This window comes from Panthera pardus, unplaced genomic scaffold, assembly GCF_024362965.1.
Source record: "Panthera pardus isolate Hobbes unplaced genomic scaffold, ASM2436296v1 HiC_scaffold_13, whole genome shotgun sequence".
Lineage (NCBI taxonomy): Eukaryota > Metazoa > Chordata > Mammalia > Carnivora > Felidae > Panthera > Panthera pardus.
Window position 1 is genome coordinate 154670606 of NW_026526688.1, and position 22042 is coordinate 154692647.

At 33.7% G+C, this 22042-nt stretch overlaps 1 protein-coding gene across 33 annotated transcripts in view; it reads right to left on the reverse strand.

Moving 5' to 3' along the window:
* ADGRL3 (adhesion G protein-coupled receptor L3) overlaps window positions 1-22042 on the reverse strand; it is an 813483-nt gene that overhangs the window by 47645 nt on the left and 743796 nt on the right. For 12 of the 33 annotated variants that reach the window (XM_053901514.1, XM_053901530.1, XM_053901517.1 and 9 more), the window contains 2 exons: window positions 9387-9419; window positions 1555-1581 (listed from right to left, as the gene is read on the reverse strand). The exons of 10 other annotated variants lie outside the window; for them this stretch is intronic. In XM_053901514.1, the coding sequence (XP_053757489.1) occupies window positions 1555-1581; window positions 9387-9419 (60 nt within the window). The remainder of the gene's footprint in view (window positions 1-1554; window positions 1582-9386; window positions 9420-22042) is intronic. 11 more of the 33 variants (XM_053901520.1, XM_053901518.1, XM_053901516.1 and 8 more) reach the window with 1 other exon arrangement.

Sequence of the window (22042 nt, forward strand, 5' to 3'; positions counted from 1 at the left end):
GACCAAACCAGTCTAGATTTCTATATCCTCATGAAACCACCCTTTCCTTTCCCAACACACCTCATTTGAACAGAGTAAACTAATATTTCTTTTCATCAGACTACACTCCTCCACTTGCGTTGTCTAAGGAAGAAATGTTTATCGGGATTGAAACTTTGCAACATGAAGGGGTTAAAAAGAAAACACATGTATTTACTATAATCTGAAGCTGGGTTGAGTAAAGTTTTCAGAGAGAACTACATCTTAAGAAAGATATGGTCCCAAAGTAGTCAATTAATATTAAAGTCTTGTTAAAATAAATCATGAATATTTACTATTTTTCTTCAACAACCATCAGCTACTATATTCCATATTTAAATATCCACTAAATTTAACATGTTCAATTTAAAACATTAACATTATTGAATAAAGAATCCCTACAGGAGGTTTGCCATTGTATGTGGAATGTTTGCTTATATGAATTAGAAAACATCTTAGATATTAATATTTTATTCTATAACTAGATTAAAAATATGGGAACTTTCAAGGTAAAGCTCTCAGCTTCTTCTTACAGACATTGGAAAAAGGAAAAATGGAAAGAATACCATTAAATCAAGGCAAAATTGCTATTTAAATTTAGAAATACAAGTATAGGATAAAATCCTCAAGTTACTAGTATCTACTTGTAAACACATGATGGGCCCAAGAGTTAATAATATAAAACTGCAATGAGCCCAATTTCTAAAGAAAAAAATAAGCAAGAGCATGAAGAAGTAAGTGAAATGTCATTGGAGAAAATGAAAACAAAGGACTCTTCACCAGAAGAACAAACTGAAAGTCTACAGTAAGGTCACTCCTTGGTTGCCAATCAAGTTTATTGTGGCAGGACACGTAATTTTAAAATGTACAAAAGAAAAGAGCCCAAATATCAACACTTATGTTTACTCTTATCAGATTAGTACAGACTTGTAGCTTTGTGTCAGAAATTTAAAAGGTATATTCATAAACAATTAGATCATTAATCCAATGGCATGTGTCAAAATTAAAAGAGGTAAATTTGCATATGTAAAATTGAATTTTTGAAGGAGGCATTTTTTTTCCTTTTTGGATATTTAAAAGAGAAATCCAGTAATAACCAATGCAATCGGGTAGTTTCATACTCGTAAGGTCATTTTGAAGGTACCCCGCTAAATCACAAAATAATTTTAGATGAGTGATGTCCAAACAAACAACAGAAATGACAACATATGCAGCACAGAGGAACACGTCACAATGAAAGGAGAAAGCTACGAAAAGCGAAACAAGTCTGTACCACATGAAGTTGCTATTACTGTGGCACTGATTTCAGGTGATATCCAATTAAAAGAGGTGAAGCAGAATTTGTTTTTGGCAATACACCTGCAGCATATTTATTCTGCATACAAGTTGTATGCCTGATTATTTTCCTGCACAGTTTGCTTTTCTGCCTCAATGTGAATGACAGAAGCTCTAATGATTTTTCAGTACTGATCTGACAGCTGGTTCATGGGACCACACTGATAAATGGAATTTATCAGCCATTCAGGTCATTCTTACTTGATGAAGGGTCTGTTATCCTCATAGCTAAAGAATGCATAGACATAAAGACAAGAACACCAACATTAGCATTTTATGACAAAGATTTCATATGAAAAATATTCTCCTGGTCCCCAAAAGCCTCTGTACCCCACCTCCCTACAAGGCATCATAGCCTTCCCTCTGTATCCAGAAGGTAAATCCTAAAATGACCATGAGAACTTACATAACAAGGAATAAAATCAATTTTACAATACTGCAATAGCCCTTATGAGACTAAAAAATTCCACTTTTTCATCATGTGCTCATATTACTTGTGACTTGACATAGACATTTATTTCTTAGAGATCGCATTTCTCTAGAGAATGAGAAATCTTATGAGCAATCTGGAAAAGGCTTGGGGGGATACTTAGAATGACAGACTCCTTGTCACCTAAAGGTATCCTTATTCTGTAATATTAGTAGGTAAGATTACTTAATTATGGACAGTACATTTCTAAGTAATTTTAACTTGCAGATGATTGATCTGAGATAAAACTGAACACTATAGCCCTTTGAAAATAATCAATCCTGACCACTTTAAAATTCTTTCTGTTAGTGTATTAAGAAAAAATCTGAATAATTTTTTTCTAGTAATAGGAGCAAACATACAGCACCCGTTCATGATCACTTATGTTAACTAATTTGTTTTGTATCATTCTGATAAAGTAAGATCCCAGTGCCAAATTAGTAAAGATTAAGTTAGGGAACATTTCAGATCATCCTTTTGTAAACAGTCTGTTCAGTGAATTGTGACAGAATAGAAAAGAGAAACTCTCTGCTCTTTTCTCTTGCTAGGGGCAATCATTTCCAATATTACGCATACACAAATAAAGCCCTTGGGCCCCAACTGTGATGCATTTTTGATTAAAGAGAACAACTGATGGGAAACCTCGCTTCTCCAAAATGATGACAGAAGAAAGAATGGAGTAAGATCCTGGGATTTAAAGCCAGTTTGTTTGGAAATTACATCCTAGATAAGCCACTTAACCAGTTATTTGATCTCAGGCAAAAATTAACTAACCTGCGGTTGTGTCAGTTTATATATCTATAAAATGGTAATAATCATACATAGGTTTCTTGTAATTATGGAATTATATATTATATATAAAGTTCTCAGAATGGTTCCTGGTATGTATTGTGTACAGTAAATATTTTGTTACCATTAGACTATTTAAAGCTCGAGTAAAGTCACACTGAAAATATAGAATCTCTCACCCAAAGAATAAAACACCAAATAATAGACATTGAGTAGTCAAATTCACTTGAGGACATTTCAGGAGCAATATTATGCAGTAAAATAGATGCGGCAGAAATAAGTTTGTAAATGGAGCAGGGAATGACTAACTGTGCGGTCTAATATGGTGACTACTGGCCACATGGGTTTATTTAAATTTAAATTCTTTAAAATGAAATAAAGCTTAAAATTCAATTCCTTAGTCACACTAGTCACATTATAAGCACTCAAAAGCTTCAGTAGCTGCCATATTGAACAGTGCAGTTTTAGAACATTTCTGTGTTCACAGAAATTTCTATTGGACATTGCTGGACTAAGACATTCAAAGAAGGTTTTAAGCCAGAAAATGGAATTCCAAGTGATATTTAAATAATGCCATGGATATGTGAAAGGTAAAGAGTGAAGAATTTCTTAGAATTGTTTTTAATAGTTGTAAACTGTTCCTACAAAGAAAATCTTGTACTTAGGTTAATATTGAAATGTTATAGAACATAATACTATGAGACTTATCCCATTATATGCATTCCCACTGCATCCATATATTCCACCTGTAATTCCAAGGTTATGATTGGAATAACTATTTCTACCTTCATCGGTATAGCGGAACGTCAAGTAAAGAAAATTTCAGAGGCTGGCATATAGGAATATATGCAAACACACTGTACGAAATTGTACTGAGCTATCTAAACGTTTCAAAAAATAAAATACAAAACTTGCACTGTAATCGCTGGAGTGAGATGTTTTCCCATTAATAGGAAATATCAAAACAGGGTACAATTCAGCAGTTTTTGTTGGCAATTGTGGGAAAGCACCAGTTGTTCCACTCAATAACCCAGATTGTAATCCCAGCTTCACTTACAGTTAGCTACAGCCATGCATTTAAGTAGTGTCCACTGGGATGCGAACAGAAGCGAATTGTGACATTTCTGGGTCTTGCCAATTAAAGGATTGCAGTCGGGCTTCCCTTGACCAGTTTTTCCTCCCCCCCTTTGCTAGGAGAAAATGACAGGAGAGCCTCAGATTCAGAAATGGAAGCTGTTTACTGATGTGGAGCTGGCGTATTAGATTTAGACCACTTTTAAACAACAAATTTAGGCCACTATATTTTAGAGTATTCTTTTAACTGGGGCTTAGCCTGTGCAATAACTGATAAAGCATTTAATTTGTATATTTTAGCCATAAGAATTACCAGTTCATATTGAATATGAAATCCATGCTCACGGACAAAGAACCATTCATTATTTCTAGAATATAATAAATAATATACAATAATTCAAAATCTAAAGAACACTGAGGATTACCTAAAATATATCAGCGCTTTCCATCATCTTGTCAGATATTCTGTTGGCTTAGAGGATCTAGTTTAATAATGTCTTTCTACTAAATTCAAGTTAAATTGATCGTAATGTTGCTACCATTTATGGCGGCAAAACTGTATGCTATTGATTCATCTTTTTATTTATCTACAAAACTAGTCTCTAAAGCTCAATAATTTTCATTCTGATTTACCAATGAAAGCTTATTGAAATAAAGTCTCATTCCATGCTGTATGACGAAAACAATTTCAGTGCAGTTATCTTAAGATTTTATAAAAATATGGACACAAAGGCCTAACATGCTCTTGGCAGATGTTAACAGGAATTTTCAGGTTACCTTATAATTTCTAAGTGGTGACTTTCTGAAAATGAAGTAAAATGTCTTGTACATACAATTTTTAAGAAACAAAAAGAAACCATCCTTTCTTTAGCAAATATATTTTTTTGCCAAACATTTTAGTTTATTATTTTATTCAACTAACATCTAAAATTAAAAGCTTTAAATATTAATGTCATAAAATTATCTTAAACTGTGATCATTAGAATCAATATCAGAATCAAATTTTTATGGGTCTTTGCACAGGTTGATAATAATTATGCATATATTTATGTATTTTATAACAATTTCAAAGCCCACAAAAGGGCTATTAAAATCTAGCCCCATGGAAACAACTCAGAATACATCTTCAAGAGGACTGATTTCTTAGCCAAAATATTAACTGATACATACTAATACTGTGATATAAAGATTCATAATACAGAATATCAGTATAGACAGATAATGAAAGGATAGAAATAATGTGAATGAGTCAAGTTAATTGTCGGATATTTTTTTTCAATTTTAAGAGTTCAAAAGAGAACGTTTTTTGGGAGATATTTTTTGAAGGAAATATCTAAAATTCAAGATATAAGGAAGATAGATTAGTTAAATAATTTAGAACTTTCCCTTCTATTATATTTACATATAGAATTTTTGTTGTTGTTGTTGTTGTTGTTTTAAGTAGTGGGATGGGTAATGTTTGGTGTGAAGGAAGATGGAGTGATGGGAGGTGTATTTGAGAATTTAATCCCCATGCCAAAAGATCTGATCATTAAGTCACAGCAGGTAAAGGAAAATGAATGGCTTAGGCAGAATTGTAGATAGCATCAACATTCATCCCACTCATCCTATCAGGATGAATGCATTCTGGGTTGCTTGGGTGACTCAGTTGGTTAAGCGGCCAACTTCGACTCAGCTCATGATCTCACAGTTCCTGAGTTAGAGCCCCACACAGGGCTCTCTGTTGTCGGCATGGAGCCTGCTTCAGATCCTGCCCCCCACCTCTCTCTTTGTCCCTTCCCTGCTCACACCCTCTCTCCCCAAATAAACATAAAAAAAAAAGATGAATGCATTCTGGGATCCTCTGGAATTGGGTAGTTTGCTAATTGTTGTTGGTAATTGAACTGTATGTTTAATAGTGAGAAAGAGAGCTATCAAAGTGTAGATAGATATCCTGATTAGTATCCCAATATTTCCACATTCAGTATGCAGCTAAATTTACTTTCTCTGGTGTGAAACTAATTGTATCAAAGGAATAAAGACATTTCCCCTTGAATTTGGTTTAGGTTACCATAGCAATGAGAAAGGTATTGTCAGTGAATTTCTTATATAAATATGTATCTTATATAAAGTGTATTCTTCATTCTTCATTGAAGAAAAAATAAAAAGCTAACAAATACTTCTGCGTCTGTATGATAAGCAGGTTTTCTACTGTTCTTTAATCAGTTCCCAACTGAGGACTAAGAAGGATTCAGTTACCCACATTCTAAAAGGATCTGGCAACAACCCACACTAATGGACTTCAGGTAGAAGTAATCTTTGAGACACTGGTTTGCCAAACTACCAATCTGGGGTTCCCCAGTCTTTACAACTGGAATCATAGAGACAAGGTCTTTTAGGACTATAATGTTCACAGACTACAGGAAGCAGTGGAAAGAAAAAGGAAAGTAACACCTTTACTTGTACTAATTCCCCAGCAACAAATCTTAGCAGACAATGGGAATGTTTTAAATGGGATATATTTTTCGAGTTTTAAATTGATCAGACATTTAAACACCAGAATAGCCTGGTCAAGTAGCCACATCTAAGACAGCATTTAGAGATCTGCTACCCAGTGGTTAAGGAATATTTAAGATAGCATGCCTCAAAGAGTAGTGATCAGAGCAAAATCTAAATATTTCATGTTTCTACCTCACTCTGTTAAAAATGCTTAATCAATTAGTAACAGGACGAAATCGTGACTGTTTTATATTTCTTTCAAATGTATTTTATATATCAGGACTATACTATCCTAGAATTATATTCAATTCTCTCTCTTAACCACTACAGGAAAATTAAAGAAAAGTCATTTAGAATATAATTCAACATTTCTGAGTAAAATATGAAAAATGTTTCATTATGGTCATATGTTTAAATCACTAAGTATTAAAGACATTAAAAATTCTTAGAAAAATATGAAAGTCATATAACATCAATGTAGAAATTATCAACGGCAGAGAAGATGATTGTATTTCAACTATGGATTTTATTGCAATGACAGTATTACTGTTAAAAGCTATATTGCTACATTTTGTTCATACAAAATTTATTAAGAGGAGAATGAAATGAACCAAATAAATAAAATAAATAGCTTAGAATATATCATGAACACTTTCATTCCCATGAATCAATGTCCCTATAATAATATTACAGATTTGAAAGCATACACCAATATTAAATTTTTAATCACAGATTTCACACTGCTGATGAATTGGGTAAGTCTGAAATTAAGCAGAATTGAGTATAATAAATCAGGATCAATAAATATTAAATCAATGACTGATAAAACTTTAATTATATTATCTTTACAACTCAATGTTATGCAAATTTTTACAACCCAATATAATATGGTTAAAGAATTAATTTATATATGAAAGAAATTAAGGATATCAATTATGAGAATGAATAATGAGCATATATTGTACATAGCTACAATTTTATTACAATTCAGTGTCTCCATCTACCAGGTTTATAAAAAATGACTTGGTCATTTATGGTCATTTATGATTCATGCAAATAAGATATCAAATTTTGGAATCTTATGTTGAAAGCAAATAATATCACCCTATGATAATGTGTTAATTTTAATGTATAGAAGATAGTATAGGCAGGTTTTTCCCACTATCCTATGAAACCTGTCATAAACTCAGATGGTGTAAAGCAATGAAGGAGTTACATTAATTTATATGTAAATTTTTTGAGTGTTCCTACACCCCAAAAGTAATCTCTCTTGGACTTGTCTTTTTTTCCCTAAAGTTTACTTATTTTTTTAAGCAATATCTACATCCAGTGTGGGGCTTGAATTCACCATCCCGAGATCAAGAGTTGCATGCTCTTCTGACTGACTTAGCCACGTGTCTCTCTCTTAGGTTTTTCTGATCCCCTACAACACATCTTGCTAACAGATGCACAACATAAACTGAGACAAAGCACAGATGCTCACAGATACAATTCAAAGCTATGGTGACTTGATGCTGAGATGCTGAGCGTAGTTCCCAGGGAAGGAGCTTGGCAGCACCGCTCTTGTTGCTCAGGATGTGCACTGCTTCTATAACAGCTCGCTGCACGACAAACACTGAGCTCTAGTTTTGCTTTTCACCTTTTTTTTTTCCATAAAACGAATATCCTGTTCAGATTTTTTCAATTAGCAAAAATAGCTACCAATGTAGGCCTTTTGCAAAAACGAAATAGATTAGCAAAAACTTTTGAAAGTAGGGGGATACCTGTCATAGTAACTGAAAGCTTGGACTTGTGAATCATCTTGGCCTGAGTTTGAAAGCCAGCTGAGACTTTTACTAACTCTGCAAACTTGGGCTAATTATTTGACTTCTCTGATCCTCACATTCCTCATCTGTGAAATATGGATGAATACACAAAATTTTCCCCATTTTTCCATGTTGTGTATATTAAATAAAAGGGCTTCATTGGCAATCTTCAACACACACAAAAATATGCAAATTTACAAAATTTTAATTTACAAAAGTACCATATAAATATTTGCTATATTATAATAAATAATTACTGCTGTATACTGACCTTCTGACTTCAAAAAAGGGATCAAGGGAAAAATACAAACACAGTGCTACATCAGGTTTCCTTTTAAGTGTTTTGGAAATTCATATATTAAGTAGAAATCCAAAGGGGAAAAGGGAGTCACTGACTCTTTTTGAAATGATCCTTGGTTTTACCTTTAAAAAGCCTCAGTTTATACAATGTTTCATTGAAAATTTTCTTTGGGCATAGTAAATGCTGTGAATTTTTACATTCTCATTTGAAATGGGGTATATCTGGATTCCTAATGAACATTAAAGTCAAATCCCAGAATTCTCTGAATTAGATGAGAAAGCTAAATTTAATTCATAAACATGGTGTATCCTCAGTGTCAAAAAGTGCACTGAGGAACCACAATGTCCATTAAATGAAATCATTTGAATATACAGAATAAAAGACATAAAATCACATGTGAAATGTTCATAAAAACTCATTAAGAGATATCTGTTCTAAAATAGGGCATCATTAATATTTTGATGACTTTTTTGAAAATTTTAAATCATGAATAGGAAAAGATGAGATAAATGCTATCTATATAAAGAGAAATTTGTGTTTCTTTTTGGTATGTTTTATCTTGTAATCAGTGAAAAATGTGGCTTTAGTCCATAATATCTCAAAATCCATAAAGTAATAACTACAAGTTGAAATATCTTCTTTATTGATACTTGTAATTAAAACCACAATGTTTACTGTTCATTGTCTGAGGGCCAGTGTTTTTTAGACTCCCACAGAGTTTTAGAATTTTCTGTTTCTTCAGAACATGTGATTACTGGGCTGGTAAAATTTGGTCATTGCAATGCAAGGAGATGAAGTTCTTTAAAGAATATACTACATACTTTCAGGATTTCTTTTTTTTCAATTTAGAAGATGCACAAACTTTTAAGTTAAGTAAAATAACTCAGGGAATTAATAACTTTTTTTGTATTCGTGCCAAATGTGTTTTGACAAGTTGAATTGCTATTATACTCTTTCTCATGCCATATGGTATCATCACCTCTTGTTGCAACAACTTGTGATAGAAACATTCATCATACCCCTTCTGTGAATAAACACCTTATTATAAACTGCTTGTAAGAACAACTAAAACATAAAAAAAAGCACAACCGAGTATTTAAAACATGTCTGTACTTACTAAAGATTCCAATAAATGGAACCAAGGGAGGCACTGAAATACAACAGAAAGCAGACAAGTTTTATTTAATTGTGGACAAGTAAGGTAACCTTCATAAGCTTTAGTTTACTCACCACCACAATGAGTAAAATAATCTCGCTAGGATCTTTTCAGGGTTAAATGGAACCAAGGAAAGAATAGCCTATGGCTCTTAGGTTATCAGCTGGTATAAGCTATTGAAAAGCACTCTGAATTCTTGAATTTTTCATTCATAGGAACAGTGAAGGTCTGTTGGTAAAGAATTTGAAGAAGTTGCCCCCACACATATAGGGCATAAGAACTAATTCCTTGGACAGTGAGTAGGCCTAATTAATGATCCAAGATTTCTACCACATTCTACTTTTAATAAGATGTTGTTATTTACAATTAAATTTGTTACTGGGAATGTAATCTTGAAATTATGTCAATGAAGAAAAAAATTAAGCAATATAATAAGTAAATCCAATTTTGTAGATATATAAAAAGCTCCAAATAGCAAAGTTTGCTCAATAAAGGGCAGCCTCAATAAAGTACTAAGAATCAATATTAATCAGAAGGTATTCTCTGATGATAATGAAATCAAATTAGAAGTCAATTACTAATAAAATATGCATACATACACATGAGCAATTATCTATCTGTTGCTACTTCCAAAAATTCTTCAAGCCCCCCAAAACATTTTACAAATAAATTCTATCTAATATTCAAGTAATAAATAATTCTTTTCTTGCATAGGTTAGGCCTAAAAAGAAAAGAAGAAAAACTTTATGAGACTACTATAACTTAGCAAGTAAGGAAAGTTTAAGAGAATAAAAAAACAAATTATAACAACGTTTTACTTAAGAACTTACATAAAAATCCTAAATAAGCTATTAAATAGCAACATCTAATGGCACATAAACATCATGATCAATTACGATTTATCTCAGAAGGGTAAGGAATGCATTAAAAGAATTTAAAAGCTAATTCTGGAAAATATGTGGAAGACTAATAAAAGTCTATGAGTAGCTAAGGCAATTCTGAAAGACACAATCAAAATGGGAAGTCTGACTAGAACAGATATTAAGCAAGTTCTGGTAATAACATGGTGCTAGTAGAGGAACAAAGTGTACTCCATGGAACAGAAGAGAGGGCACAGAAACAAAGCTTTGATACAGGATAGTGTGGCAGCACACATCTGATGGGAAAAGATGGATTATTTAGCAAATGATGTTGGAAATTTGGCTCACTAGAGAAAGAATTCCAAATGTCCTCCAAAGACTACAAAGGCACACACTGTAGAGGGAAAAGTTAACTGTTTAAAAGTATGTACCTCTTTGTAACAAAGACAAATTAATAAAGACTGGACCCACTGGGCAGAGACATAACAATGGCAAAAGCATCCAAATTGTGTATCAGCAAGTGAAAGAAAAAGTGTACAGGAAAGATAATAGGAAAAATAGGAAAACATTAAAACTTGTTATAACAAAAACAAAAACAAAAAAACAGAGGGGTGTCTGGGTGGCTCAGTTGGGTCAGCATTCAACTTCAGCTCAGGTCATGATCTCTCGGTTCATGAGTTTGAGCCCCAGCTCAGAGCCTGGAACCTGCTTAGGATTCTATGTCTCCCTCTCTCCGTGCCCCTCCCCCACGCAGGCTTTGTCTCTCTCTCTCTCTCTCTCTCTGTCTCTGTCTCTCAAAAATAAATAATAAAAACATTAAAAAATAGAAAATTTAGCAGGAACAAATGGGCATAAATATTTTACTAATAGGGTTCCTCTGAGTATTACTAAAGATGTTACATATGTGCTGTTTCATTATATTGTACTAATGAAAGTTACTGAATGCAAGATCTGGCAATTTTAGAAACCTTTGTGCAGCTAATTGAATAGAATGTGGCAAATTCAAAGAAGGCAGAAAAATGTCATTTTTGACTTACATCTTGGTAGAAGTAATATATTACTATCCAATGATGTCAATACTTTTGCTGATAACTTATTACCTTCTATGCTCAAGGCTTGTTTTGTTGTTTTTTTTTTTTTTTTTTTTGATCTCGTAATTAAGCAGTTTTAAATTACAACCTTAAACTATCAATCTTCAGTTCTGGAACTGAGAAGACTTTTCTATTAGCACATTGAAGGATCTGATTGAAAATATTAACGTCCACAGAAAACATTCCAGAGTATTCTAAAATGCATACTCAAATAGCACATTTATAAAAGTTCCAGAGACTTTGATGACAGACCTTATTTAAAATACATAATTGTATGTAGTGGAAAAATCCAACAATTGGGACTCAGTCAAGAGAAAATTAGATTAGGAAATTTTCAAGTGCAGACTGAGAAGCTCAAGACACAACATCCTACAATACTGTCTGCACATTTTAATTACACATTCAATGATTTAATACATAATCCTTTATTTAAAGTAACTACAATTTATATGCTTTCACCACTTTTTAAAATGAGGTAAAGAAAAAAAATTATCATTTTAAAACACGGTAACACTCTTGTAAGAAAGCACTCCTGGAAATAGGAAAATGAGAAAAGTTGAAGTCTGAAAGAGTTGTTATTATCTTATTCCCTTGTTGTTGTTTTTACTTAAATGAGAGGTACACCCCTGCAATTAGGGGAAACTGAAATGCACTCAGACTATGTTGGTAAGACTTTCAGTCCATCTGTGTAGTCTACAAACCCTTGTGATGATTAATTTGCTAATCAGTGATCATTTATTTATTTTCTTTAATCATAGAGCATTTTTGTCTCCTTTTATAATTTGGAATATATTTAAGTAGTTTGAGCTGTGATTCTTAAGACTTATGTATCTCAGTATTTTCTAGGATTTGGGGAGAATATGTATTTATCTAAAGGCAGAGTGTAAGCAGCATTGTCACCCATCCAGGGACTTTTCTATCACCAGTTGATACTGGATAGGGACTCTATTGCCCAAGATGGTAAGTGCCCGCAAAAAGATAGTAAGTAATGAATTTGGACAACAAAAATGGTTACAGGCTTATTACTTCCATTTATTTTTTGGGGGCGGGGGTATATCTGTTAATCCAATCCAACTCTCCACCATTTCCCTTCCTCTCCCCACATTCCATCCTGTCCTTTGGAACTCACAGTCAAATATCAACCATTCCCCCTCTATACTAAACTTCATCTCTAGGTGTTTCTATAATCCTCATGCTTTAAGTGAAATTGTCCCCTGAGGACAGCACTTTCCCCAAAGACCACACAAACTCAAATATTTGTTCTCTCACAACCTTTTGGCAGTAGAAGTGCCATGGCGAGACCATGATCCCCCAGCTCCTTTGAGGTTTTTACCATCAGATGTTTATTACCACTTCAGACCTCCCATTTTTCCTACTCTTCACTTTTTCACTTTAAATCACTCCCTTTGTGTTCATACTTTCCTCCATCGCTAACCTTGATCCTATGACTTCTTACTTTCTTACCTCCTCTTTCACCTTTAATGATTCTAAGAAGCCCCAACTTTGGATAGGCAGGCATTGTTGGGGGGAAAAATAAAAACACAACCAAAAAAAAACCAGGAAGAAACAAAACAAACAACCATAATTACTTAAGACATGCTAAATTCATGACAACACAACAGTGACACTTAACAATGGCTGACATGCCAACTATTCTCTCCTAGCATATATGTTTTTCTACTCTCCATCTTCCTTCAGTGTCAAACTTTCTTGTCATCCTAAGCTCTCAGTTGAATATTGTCACCTATTTGCTTGAAAAAAAAAATGAAAGCAACCTGATATTTGCAAACACACTGGTGCACTGTGCAGACTTCACAATCTCTTGTAGAGCTCCTGAATCTATCCTCTAGCTGCTGCACGCTCAGCTACTAAAGGCTTACCCCTGTGACCTACGGATGACTGTCTTTGGGCATGAGAGCTATTATGCCACAGAGTCAGAAGTACCTGGGAGTTTACATTCCATTCACACCACACAGGGAGCCTGTGGTCAATTACTAACAGGTGTGAAATTATACAATACCAGCTCCTTTGCCTCAAGGTTGGAAAGTTGCAAAGTATAATTTACACTCCAGTGCTCCCTTTGGCATCTGGGTCAGTCTGAGACTTCACCCAAAATGACAACCTTGCGCGCTTTTCCCTCTTTCCTACACTGCTTTCCCTTACTTTCTTACTGATTTCTTCTGAAAGCAGTTCCTAAATAAATTGTTTGACTGAATCCTTGATTCAGAGTCCACTTCTGGGAGAACTCTACCTAGAATACTGACAGAAATGTTCCCATCTTCCAACACTAATCAATCAACTGTCTTCAACAGCACCCCTGCACACTATCTTCCCTCCTATTATAATGAAAGAAGTGCCTTTGTTCTTATAAAGCCAACATATCTGCTCATCCAGATGCTTCTAAAGAACTGTGCTTCTGTAGTGATTGTTCTCTCTCCTGCTTCATCAATGTCTTCTTCTCTATTGGTTCATTCTCACCAGGAAACATACTCTAATATTCTTTACTTTGAAGAAACAAAAATACCTTCTTCCTAGATCTCAGACACTCTCCAGACTCTCAAAGAATCTTAAGCGTTATCTTTTACTGAAAAATTTATCAAGTAATCCATACTTGATCACTTCTCTTTCTTAAAAGCTACTCTCTTTAGGCATCTTTACCCACAAAATTCCACAGTGCCCCTTTCATTGACAGAACCATTGTTAATTTTTTCCATATTATATTTGCCCACTCAGAAATATTCTATGGTTGACAACTTGTTCTATTCTTGGGCTTCCATGACATAATGTTATTACATTTACCTTGTTGACTATACTTTCTGAATCACCATTCCCAGAACAACATTCTTCTTAGGTGGTTTTATTCAGTAATTCACCCTAAATAACAGTAACTCTGAAATCTCTATTTCTAATCCTCATAAGACTGCTGTGCCATTAAAAATCCTGATAATTGCATTTTCCTTCATGATTTTACGGTCCATAACTTAAAATACTAATAGAATCACAGGTTTTTAAAGATGGGGCCCTTAGTGATCATGTAATCCAATCACTAGATTTAAAGATTCATAAGCACATACTCAATATAAAATGATGCTTACTGAAAAGAAAATCATCTCTTTTAAAATTAAACGCAATTTATTTATAGATGTGCAATGTGATATAACAAGGAATATACAGTAATGGTTAAGGAAATGGACCCTCAGGTCTGACAATCTGCTGAAATCCTAGTTCTGGCACGAACTAGCTATGAGATCCAAAGGTGAGTTAATTACCCTCTTAGAAACTTAGAAGGTTTATTGCAAAGATTAAATTTACACATGAGAAGGACTTAGAATTGTGCCTAGCACACAGTAAAACTTCAACAAGTTAACTAATTGTCTTATTATTTTGCACAAAATTTCAAATAGAAACAACACATAAAATCTCAAAGTGCTATCTGATCAAGTACAGCAATTACAGTAGACTTAGGGGCAGAACCAGGGAGTAGTGGAATCTATGACTAAATTTTTACTTACAGTATGTGACTGAAAATACACCATAGTATTTAACTTAATATTGCCTACAATATTTTACTTTAAATATCTTCAAGAAGCATTTGAAATGGGTTGATTTGGACTTGGAAGCTAACAGTCTTTCAGCCCAATATTACTTATTCAAAGTTTCCCACAGCACATTTTCAAAATCAGTAAATTTTGTTAAATTTTCAGACAAATTTATATATAGTCACCGAACTAAATAAAAATTACAATTTAAAATAATTTGTGTCATTTTAAAGAAAGCTCTGTTAGGAAAAAAAAAAGTATTTCCAGTTAGTTCTGATTACAGTAACCAAAACAAACTTTTAAAAGCCCCAAAATTATGATACGAGTGAGATTTCTTGTGTACTTCATTCAGCCTTTGGAAGTACTCATATCTTCTACATAATACTTCAAAGAACTATCCCTTAAATAACGACTGGGTAAAAAATGGCTTTTGTATTGAAAAACAATGATCTGCTTGGAAGTAATCAAAAGTGATTCAAATGCTTTCATTTATATTTGGAATCTACAATTCCAAATTTACTCATTCCTTATATAATTGTTTATAAGCTGAAACTACATTAAAATAATATATTAAAAGTAAATGAAATCATGTTTGTGAGTTTTACCCATAGTACATACGAGTTCATTTTACAAAATAGAATTAAACAAAATACCGGGTGCCTGAACGGTTCAGTCAGTGAAGCGTCTGACTCTGGATTTTGGCTCAGGGCATGATCTCACGTCATGAGTTAGAGCCCAGCATCGGGCTCTGTGCTGACTGTGCAAAGCCTGCTTGGGATTCTCTCTCTCTCCCTCTCTGTGTCATTCCCCTGCTCGTGTGCTCTCTCTCTCAAAATAAATAAATGAACTTAAAAAAAAAAAATTAAACAATACATTGCTAAATATTTTTAACCTTTATTCAAATGTTTAAAATTCAAGGAAAATAAAGAGCAATTATATTTTTAAATGAACAAAAAATATAAACATAGAGGAGGTTAAAAGTTTTTTATCCCCAGAGATGCCTGGGTGGCTCAGTCTGACTTTGGCTCAGGTCATGATCTCGCGTTTCATGAGTTCAAGCCCTGCATTGGACTCCACACTGACAGAGCGGAGCCTGCTTGCTTTTCTCTCTCTCTCTCTGCCTCTCCCCTTCTCTGCCTCTCCTCAATTTGAGTGCACTCTGTGCCTCTTAAGACAAATAAGAAAAAATTATCCCCAAATTGTAACTAGATTCTTACATTAATTTTTAAATGATATATATAAAGCAATTTAAAACACTATTTGGAGACAAATGAATTTTACAGTAATTAAATGTTCTCATTTTCAGAAGATTTGATTAAATTTTCATTATGTAGCTATACACACAGTAGCATATTAATAGAAAATTAGACTTGAGTTTTGGAAACTTTTTCAGAAGTTAGAAATACAGGATGACTCGGAAAAATGACATTCTTAGGCTGTTCTATCACTAAATGTTTATGGACATAATGTAGGGCAAGCCATTTTCAAGGAAAATTTTGTATGAGTACTATAATATTCACCATACTAACTTCAAAAAATCAAGATTGCTGTGGTATAACAAAAAAATAAATATTTGGTCTTTGTTCCTGGGGCAGACTTTCTCAAACCCTTGAAATCTCTTGAGTGATAACAGTGTCTTTTGTATGCTAATGAATGATGGGCAGAGAGAATAGGAAAGAGTGGAGGTGAGCAGAAGGGACAGGTCTGGAGAAAAAGCCGTGATTAGAGGCTTGGAACTTTCAGCCCCACTCCTACCTACAACTCCACCCCTAGTAAAGGGTGGGGGCCCAGAAATTGAGTTCTATCATTATTGGCCAAGGATTTGATCAATCACATCTTTGTAATGAAACCTCCACTAAAACCCCTAACAGATGCTGCAGTTCAAGGAGCTTCTGGGTTGGTGAACACTTTAGAAGGGCTGGAGAGTAGACTCCAGAGAAGCCACGCAAGTTTTACACTGCTGCCAACTCAGTCCCTCCCCCTTATGCGTCTTTTTTTTTTTTTTAAAGTTTATTTCTTTACTTTAGAGAGAGAGAGAGAGAACACAACCAGGGGAGGGAGAGAGAGAGAAAGAGACACAGAATTTTAAGTTTATAACAAGTATATATATTAATATTCATGTTAATATATAAATAGGGAAGTAGAGGATTAAAATAATCTTAGAATAATGTTATAGTTTTCAACGTTATATAACTTTCTTCCCAGGTAGACGAATACTTCTAGACATAATGGGTACTTATACGTATGAGTCATGATAGTTTACTACATTACTTTAAAGGAAAACATCTGCTGGCCAGTAAGTTAACAGAACTCAGTCATAATTTTATCATATAAAGGAAGAACTGTTTTGTCTATACTCCTTCTTATATAAGACGAACCTTCACTGTACACATAGATCCCATCCCCCTGCCTACTCAAATGTAGAAACCACACAATTCTCCCCTCTTGCCAACATCAACTACTTGTCCATTCTTACCAGATTAAAAGGAAGAGGCTGTAATCTCTATCATGCTGAAAATTAACCAATGGATAAAACACAAACAAAACTCCCTTGATCTTACATTTTCCTTCAGCTACTACATATCTTGGCTCTTATTTACAGAAAAAGATCTGAAAAGAGTTGTGTTTACATGTCATTTTTAACTCCTCTCTTCCTTTTCTCCCCTCAATCCACTCTAATAAGGCATTGTCAATCACTTTGCTAAAACAGCTTTTGTCAAATGCACAGGGATCTCCAGGTGGTCCAGTGATAATGGTTAAGTTCCCACCTTAACTGAAAGGCTTGATTCACCTAGCTTCCAGAATCTCTAGTCCTCTTCCTCTCTCACTGGATGCTTTTTCTAAATCTATTTTGTAGGCTCGGAATTTCTAATATGTCTAAAATTTAGTGACACAGGGTTATTTATAGTCATTGGTGTTATTATTTTATTTTACCCAATATCCCTTTATTTTATCCAGTATCATATAGATTTAAAAAAAAAAAATCCACCTTGACCAATTTTCCTGAGATTGCAGCCAGTACCCACACTTCTAGGTCTGAGGAGTGGCCACAGGGAAGCTGTTTGTGGGAAGGATAGCTGGAGCTTAGGTCCTGACTAACATCAGTGAGCTACCGAACTGACTCTGGAACCATCTAGTTCTGGATTGTTTGGGCCCATAAACCATCAGTGTCATAATTTAGACCACAATATGGGTCAGCATTTGATACTTACGGCAGGAGCTATCCTAACAGAAACATACGTTCTCGTGACTAGTGAGGGAAACCAGTGTGACTAGAATATCACTATCTTATTACACCATCACATACCACTTTTATATATATAGAATATTATATGATTTGAAAAAAATATTATATTAATGATATTAAATTATTTATATTAAATATTATATTAAATGATTTGAAAAAAAATATGCCACATACTTATCACATACCACTTTTACTATTTTACTGCTTTTTTTTTTTTCAAATCATTTCACTCTGCTTAATTTTTAAAGGAGATGTATTGCTGTGACAAACAAAAAAGGATTATTTGACATTATGGAAAATAATAAATATACAGAAAGAGAAATCAATACTAAACACAATTGGGGGGCCTGGGTGGCTCAGTCGGTTGAGCATCCGACTTCGGCTCAGGTCATGATCTCACGGTTTGTGAGTTCGAGCCCCATGTCAGGCTCTGTGCTGACAGCTCGGAGCCTGGACCCTGTTTCAGATTCTGTGTCTCCTTCTCTCTCTGCCCCTTCCCCCCTTGTGCTCTGTCTCTCTCTGTCTCTCAAAAACAAATAATTGTAAATGTTTAAAAATAAAATAAACACAATAAAATATAAAACCACTTCATGCAAACATAAAATAAAACAGACCTACACAGTGATGAATCCAAATTGAAATCTCCAGGGTTCATTGTCATTGCTCCAACGACCTACTCCACGTCGACACTGAGATGTTCAGTCTTTCAAAGTTATGTTGTTGAAAAAACCTCTCTTGACTGACACCTCATGTATTTTTCCTACAGCTTTCCACATCTTAGTAATAACAACTCACCCTTCCAGTACCCCAAGCAACAAACTTTGAAATCACAATCCACTCCTTTCTCTTATAGCCTATATAAAATAAATTCACAAATTGTCTTCAAAATAAATCCAAAATTTTAGTACTTCTGATTTATTAAATAAATTAATGAAAAATTAAAAAATAAAAATCAAATAAAAGTTCCTATATAAAAATTAAATAAAATCTGAATAAGATGGAATACTAATGTTATTTACTTATAATTTTCACTCAGACGTCTTCCACTCTTATGAAAATTTGCACTTAACTATTTTTGGGGAAAATGAATCTTATTGACTTCAGAAATGTTGGTTTCATAAAAAAATTCCATTTCCCAAGCTCTTCCAAATTCTGACTGCACACCTCACGTAGGATACAAAGGAAATCTCAGTCTAAGTCACATATAAAAAAAAAAACTGCTAATTTTTATGTTTTTTACTATAAAGAAGAACTACTTTTCCCTTAGGTAGGCAGCCTTTCAGGCTTTCTCATCCTTAGACTGTAACTGACTCTCCTAAATTTGATATGAATTTTATGTGATTATTTTAGGGAAAAGTGAAACTATTATTTGATCTTAAGTATAATGCAGAACAGTTCCAGTATGCCTACGACAGTCATGCTTCAAACTATTTTCCTCAAATGTCAGCTCTCCCAGTGTATAAAACAGTGATGCATAAACCACCTGGCTTCTAGAAAGATCATATGGGGATTTAAATACACTTTAATGAAAAAAAAAATTAGGAAAAAAAAGAGAGAGACAAACACTTTTACATTTCAGAAAACTTTAAAAGGCATGATTCAACGAGACTGGCAACAACACTTGCAGAATGCACACCTTTGTGAATCTGTGGCTGAAATTCATTTTCCAGATAAGTAATTGTGAAATGCTTTTACTGTGGAAATTAACTTACTCAGTAAAAGACTAACGGCTACTTACTACCTTAACTTGTTAGAAACAAATCTAGTGGTGTTATATCAATACACAGAACTGCACACAGTGTTTTTTAGACTATTACTCTTCAGAAACACCTGGATCATTTATGATAATGTTATGATGCATTTCCAGGGATCTTTAACCACAGACCAAGGAAGTGGAGGAAGACTGGGAAAAATGAAATAACAGATAGATGATATACCTTTCAGAATTTTCTTGAACATTATTGGATCTTATTATAATCAATAAAATAAATCAATGGCTATTTCTACTCTTTCTAGAATGAGAGTGCTTATGGGATATATGGGGATGAGCAGGTTTACCTGATTAAAAAAAATATATTTGGTGAAACACATCTTTACTATAGTGTGCTGACCCAGTAATCTTTTTATAAGAGAGGTGACAGTTTTTAAAAACCACATCTCTAAATATGTAAAATACTTAGAAATTGGTAAAATTTTCATTGGAATTTAGCAGCATCCGTGGTGAAAGGTAAACTATGAATAAAATCAATTGCTTGGAGATATAAGCTATTTTTTTAAGTCTTCATGGACTATATGGACTATACTGACCTTCCTTGTAAAAAACTTAATATTTCAACATTTTTATATCACTAGCTAATATTCAGAGAAAAATGAGAAAGTACTAAAACCATTTTCATAAAAACTCATCTGGAAACTTCGAAACGGATCAATACTTTTACTAAACACAACTCAGAACTAGACTTACTATCCTCATAAAGGTTCGAACTCTTTTTAGGATATTGCTCTGACCACAGTATAAAGATGATACCTGCTGTTTGAAACAGTGGCTGGCTCTCTCCTTTCTCCTTTCTCCCACATACCCTCTCTCTTCTAGCTACATATACATATATAGCCATCTTAATGTATTAACATAAGGAGAAAACTTAAAGCCTTAAAATATTCTGGTGATATTGTTGCATTTTTCAAGATTAAGTCAATTTGCTCTTCTGTCTTCTATTTACAGAGCCCTACACCCTAACGCCATAAAGTAATAATGTAATACTGGTAATAATGTAATAATGTAACATATTATATTCAAGCTGAATGTAATTCTGAGTTAACTGTTTCCAGCAACATCTAGAAACATAGTCCTCAAAGTGAAAGTTACCTTTAAGGAACAGAATAAGTAATTACTGACACTGGTGAGGTATAACTTTTTTAAAATTATTATTCGTCCCTTAAGTTATTTAGAGCCTTCTTAGATTTCTTTATGTATGGCAGGTGTCCAAATTCACTGAGCATACTTTTTTTTCTTCAGGACTAACCATAAAATTTGCTATTTAATAGTTAAATGAACGTTTTACTCCTATAGCCAATTCTTTCATAATAGAATAAGTTTGTTTTTTTTTAAAGCCATCCTTAACAACATTCTTAATGATACCTCATGGTAAACAAATTCTAGGCAGTCAAATTCTAACAGGATTTTGATATGAAGTTGAGCAGATTTGACCATGGAAAACACAAAGAGCCAAAGGAAGCAGTGTATTTCTACATCATAGTTAAAAATAATTATACCATTATGTATGGGCACAAATTATGTGATGTATGCATTATACATATAATTATATTTAATTATCTCAAAGCTCTACAAAGTAGACACAATTATGCCCAATTCAGAGGAGAGCCATGATGAAACTTACAAGGTAATATAACCGTTACAAGACTGAAAAGAAAATCAAACCCAAGTGTGTCTGACACTGAAGTCATCGCTCCCCTCTATTATTGTCTTCCCTTAGCAATTAGAGCACAGGGAAGAAGGAAGAAAAGTGAAAGTATTTCTTTGAACCATGTGACAATATGTTTGCCAACCCACCACTCCTGCTAAACCTAAGGTAAGAGGAGAGACCAGAAATCAGAAAACATGACTAAGGCAAAACTGGAAGTCTCGATGCCAAATTCTATATATGGGAAAGGGCAAAGGGACAAACACAAGAAAGGGAAGCTTAAGTTGACTCCTTGTCCCTCCATCCAGGCACTGATTTTCTTTCTTAGGCCTAAAAGCCTCTACTATGACTTTTTAGTCTTTAAAGTACCCGTGATGTTATTAAACCAATAATAGAAGAAATAGTTGATAACCATGTAAACAATACATTTTTATTTTGAAGGTAATTGTCAAGAGTGT